This window comes from Chionomys nivalis, chromosome 6, assembly GCF_950005125.1.
Source record: "Chionomys nivalis chromosome 6, mChiNiv1.1, whole genome shotgun sequence".
Lineage (NCBI taxonomy): Eukaryota > Metazoa > Chordata > Mammalia > Rodentia > Cricetidae > Chionomys > Chionomys nivalis.
In genome coordinates, this window is record NC_080091.1 from 20,040,684 (window position 1) to 20,043,917 (window position 3,234).

General features: G+C 45.9%; 1 protein-coding gene across 1 annotated transcript; it reads left to right on the plus strand.

The window, feature by feature from the left end:
• Window positions 1–543: 543 nt before the first annotated feature.
• Window positions 544–2,683, plus strand: C6H2orf74 (chromosome 6 C2orf74 homolog). The gene is made up of 4 exons (XM_057773233.1): window positions 544–686; window positions 1,060–1,170; window positions 1,560–1,728; window positions 2,510–2,683. The coding sequence occupies exons 1-4, from the start codon at window positions 544–546 to the stop codon at window positions 2,681–2,683; spliced, it is 597 nt and encodes a 198-aa protein (XP_057629216.1).
• The last annotated feature ends 551 nt before the right edge of the window (window positions 2,684–3,234 follow it).

Sequence of the window (3,234 nt, forward strand, 5' to 3'; positions counted from 1 at the left end):
GGCTGATCATATCCGTGAAAAGAATTCGATCAATGAGGCTTGAGTCGGGAGAAGAAAGCTGGAATCTGGAAAATCCGGTCTAAAACATGGCCAAGACAGTGCCAAGTGAGCTCCACCTGACACCTCAGAGGGCGGCTGGAAGCCGCAGCCCACAGAGAGGTCAGTGGCCTCTTGCTCCAGATCATGGTCTCTAGCACAACAGTTCTGTGGCTCTGTGATGTCACTGAGAAGAGAATGGAGAGCTGGGTCCGTCTCCAGCTGCTCCAAGTCCTCTCTCCTTTGGGTTTTGGCAATTTTGGGGGTGAGGGGAGGTGAGCTGAGTGAGCAGCGTGTCCCAGCTCAGTCTCCCCTCTGGCCACCGCAGCCCCTTACTGCCTTTATGAAGAGAAATTAGGCAGTGTGAGTCACTCCCACCAAAAGAAGCCAGGCTACCTCTGTGAGAGTCGCCGGAGCGGAAGACCACAGTGAAAACAGTCTTTTATCCTTCTCTTTCTAGAAAACATAAAGAACAAGAAATCTGCATTCAAACTGGGCTGGAAAAAAATGTTTGGACAAAATGAGGATGAGAAAATGGACGAGAAATCGAACCCTTTGGTCTTTGAGACCACGACCATCACGTTCTTCATAATCCTCCTCATTTGCTTCATTTGTATTCTCCTCTTATTGGCAGTGTTTTTATATAAATGGTATACACCTATGTTGACGATCTGGGAACCGGCTTCAAGTTACAGTAGCAAGTGTGTCTAGAAATAACACAAAGTCATTTTAAATAAAACAAGGAAAGGGCAAGCTGGCGCACACACCTGTAATTCCAGAATTTGGGAGGTGGAAGCAGGATTAGGATTCAAGGTTGTTATTTTATTACACAGAGACTTCAAGATCAACCTAGGTTCTGAGAGACCCTGTCTCAAAAACCCAAATAAAATAGAATAAGCAAGGTAGCAACTAGTTACTTCCTCCACTTCTGGGTTTTTCAAAGTGCCAATGCCCTGTTTAGAAGTAAAAGTCCTATTCCAAACCTTAGCACCTTCTGTACTGGTGTTTTATCGTTATTTTTAGTTTCAGAGGAAAGAATGAAGAGTCAGTGAATCTACTTTGTACCGATGAGAACGAAGGTGAAGATTGTTTAGCTGCTAACGTGGAGATGAACAAACCCGAGGATCAAGACAAGTGAGTCTGGGGAAGGGGCTCAGTGGGCAGGCAGCTGCTGCTGAGGCATCACAAGCTGAGTTTGGTTTCCCGGGCACTCGCGTAGAAAGCCAAGTGTGGCCGCAACACCTATAACTCCAGCTGGGGGCAGAGACAGGCAGATCCCAGCCAGCCCAGATGAACTGTGAGCTTCCGGTTCAGTGAATGCTCCAAAACCACAAGGGGAAACAAGTGACATCAGATGACAACTAGCAACCTCTGACCTCTGTACACATCCAATCAGACAAACACACACACACACACACACACACACACCCCAAAATGAAGTACATCTGGATATGCCAGCCATTTCTATACGTGGTAATGTTGACTAAGATGCATGAATTTTTAAAAACTGCTGATTTTCCCAGGGTCCTACTGCACTTGGTAAACATGGACATGCCTGTGAGACCTGGCATCCTCGTCCAAAGACAGAGTAAGGAAGCCACGGCCCCACACTTAAGAGAGAACATCGAATTCGAAGAGGACAAAAACAGACAGATATTCGAGTCTGCGAATGTTAGAGAAACCAACTACAAGGTGACATGTGTCGTGCTCTCGGGGGTCGTTTAGGTTTGATGAGGACAGTCACCCATGAGGAGACAATAATTAGATATGGCATTGTCAAGCTGGAGGCTTTTCGTTTTCATCTTTCATTTTTTTAAAAAAAATTATTATATACATAATCTTCTGCCTCTGTGTGTGCCTGTAGGCCAGAAGAGGGCACCAGATCTCATTACAGATGGCTGTGAGCCAGCACGTGGTTGCTGGGAATTGAACTCAGGACCTCTGGTATGGCCAGCAGCGCTCTTCATGCTGAACCATCTCTCCAGCCCCTCCTCTTTCATTCTTACATCCTTATTTTTCTTAACATTTCCCTTCGTTTTGTTTTTCTTACATTCCTGGGATCTTAGAGCTATAAAAGTCCCTGTAAGCTATCTAGAATCTAAACTTCATGATACATGGAAAACGGAGATGTGTGTCTGCTGCCCCACTGCTGCTGAGCCCAGGACCAGCCTGCTGTCCTTGCTACACAAACACTTCCGGAACCTTCCCGAGCTCCTACCTATCTCCATACCGTATCGGAGACAGAATGCGGGCCCATATTGCTCTCGGCTTTGACTCTATGCCGTCAAATGAGGCCAGACGAGTCCAGGTTTCTCTAGCCGTGGGAATCTGGCAGCCATACATGGTCACTGCCGCCTCTACCATTCAAAAATACTTTTTCTCTTGCTCCTTCACAACGTGCCTTTGAATGCTTTAAAGCATGACTCTTTGTGTTTGAAATTCATTTCTATGGTCTGCCCCGTTCTCATTGCAGGGTGAGATCGTTGAGAGAACACCCACGCGTGCCACCTTAACTCCTTCAGTTATCGAAAGCCAAAAAAGACCTCTGAAAGGAGTGACGTTTTCTAAGGAGGTGATTGTTGTGGATCTTGGAAATGAATATGCCAGACCTCGAAGCTATGCTCGAGAACATAAAGAGAGAAAGTAAAGCGCGGGAAAGGCTGCGGGAGAGAGAAGTGTAACCTTTGACTTGCGCTGGATTGACATGACAGGGTCACGTCAGAGCAGGGGAATGATGGGAAGAGAGCAAACACAGGCGATATTTTACCTCTGTCGGAAAGAAGTGAACTGTGCAAAATTTTGTACGTAAAATACTGAGCTCAAATGTAGTTTTCAAAAAGCAAATCTGAGTTTGGTAAGTTGACTATAATAAATGTCCTTAACCATCTGTCTACTACTGCAGCTGTGAGTGTCGTGTTTGTGTGGGGTTTTAGGACACCGACGCTGGACGCTTTGATCGCAGGCATTCGTGATCAGATACCCCTGCAGCTGTCATCATGGGAGCCCTGATAACGAGGTCTGGGGTCCTCTGTGCATTGGATGCAATCCAAAACTGCTTGTACTGACCATTGCATTAAAAGATTGGGTCGAAAAACCAACTGCTGCCAACAAAACATACTGCTAAATTTGGCAAATCATAGAATTAAGCCATTCTTGATTCTGTCATTTAAATCTGACATAGTGACGCATACTTGTAAC

Coding starts and splice junctions, on each gene's coding strand:
- C6H2orf74 (XM_057773233.1), top strand. CDS start 544: ATGTTTGGACAAAATGAGGATGAGAAAATGGACGAGAAATCGAACCCT. Junction 1,171..1,559: donor AAACCCGAGGATCAAGACAA/GTGAGTCTGGGG, acceptor TGATTTTCCCAG/GGTCCTACTGCACTTGGTAA. Junction 1,729..2,509: donor TTAGAGAAACCAACTACAAG/GTGACATGTGTC, acceptor TTCTCATTGCAG/GGTGAGATCGTTGAGAGAAC.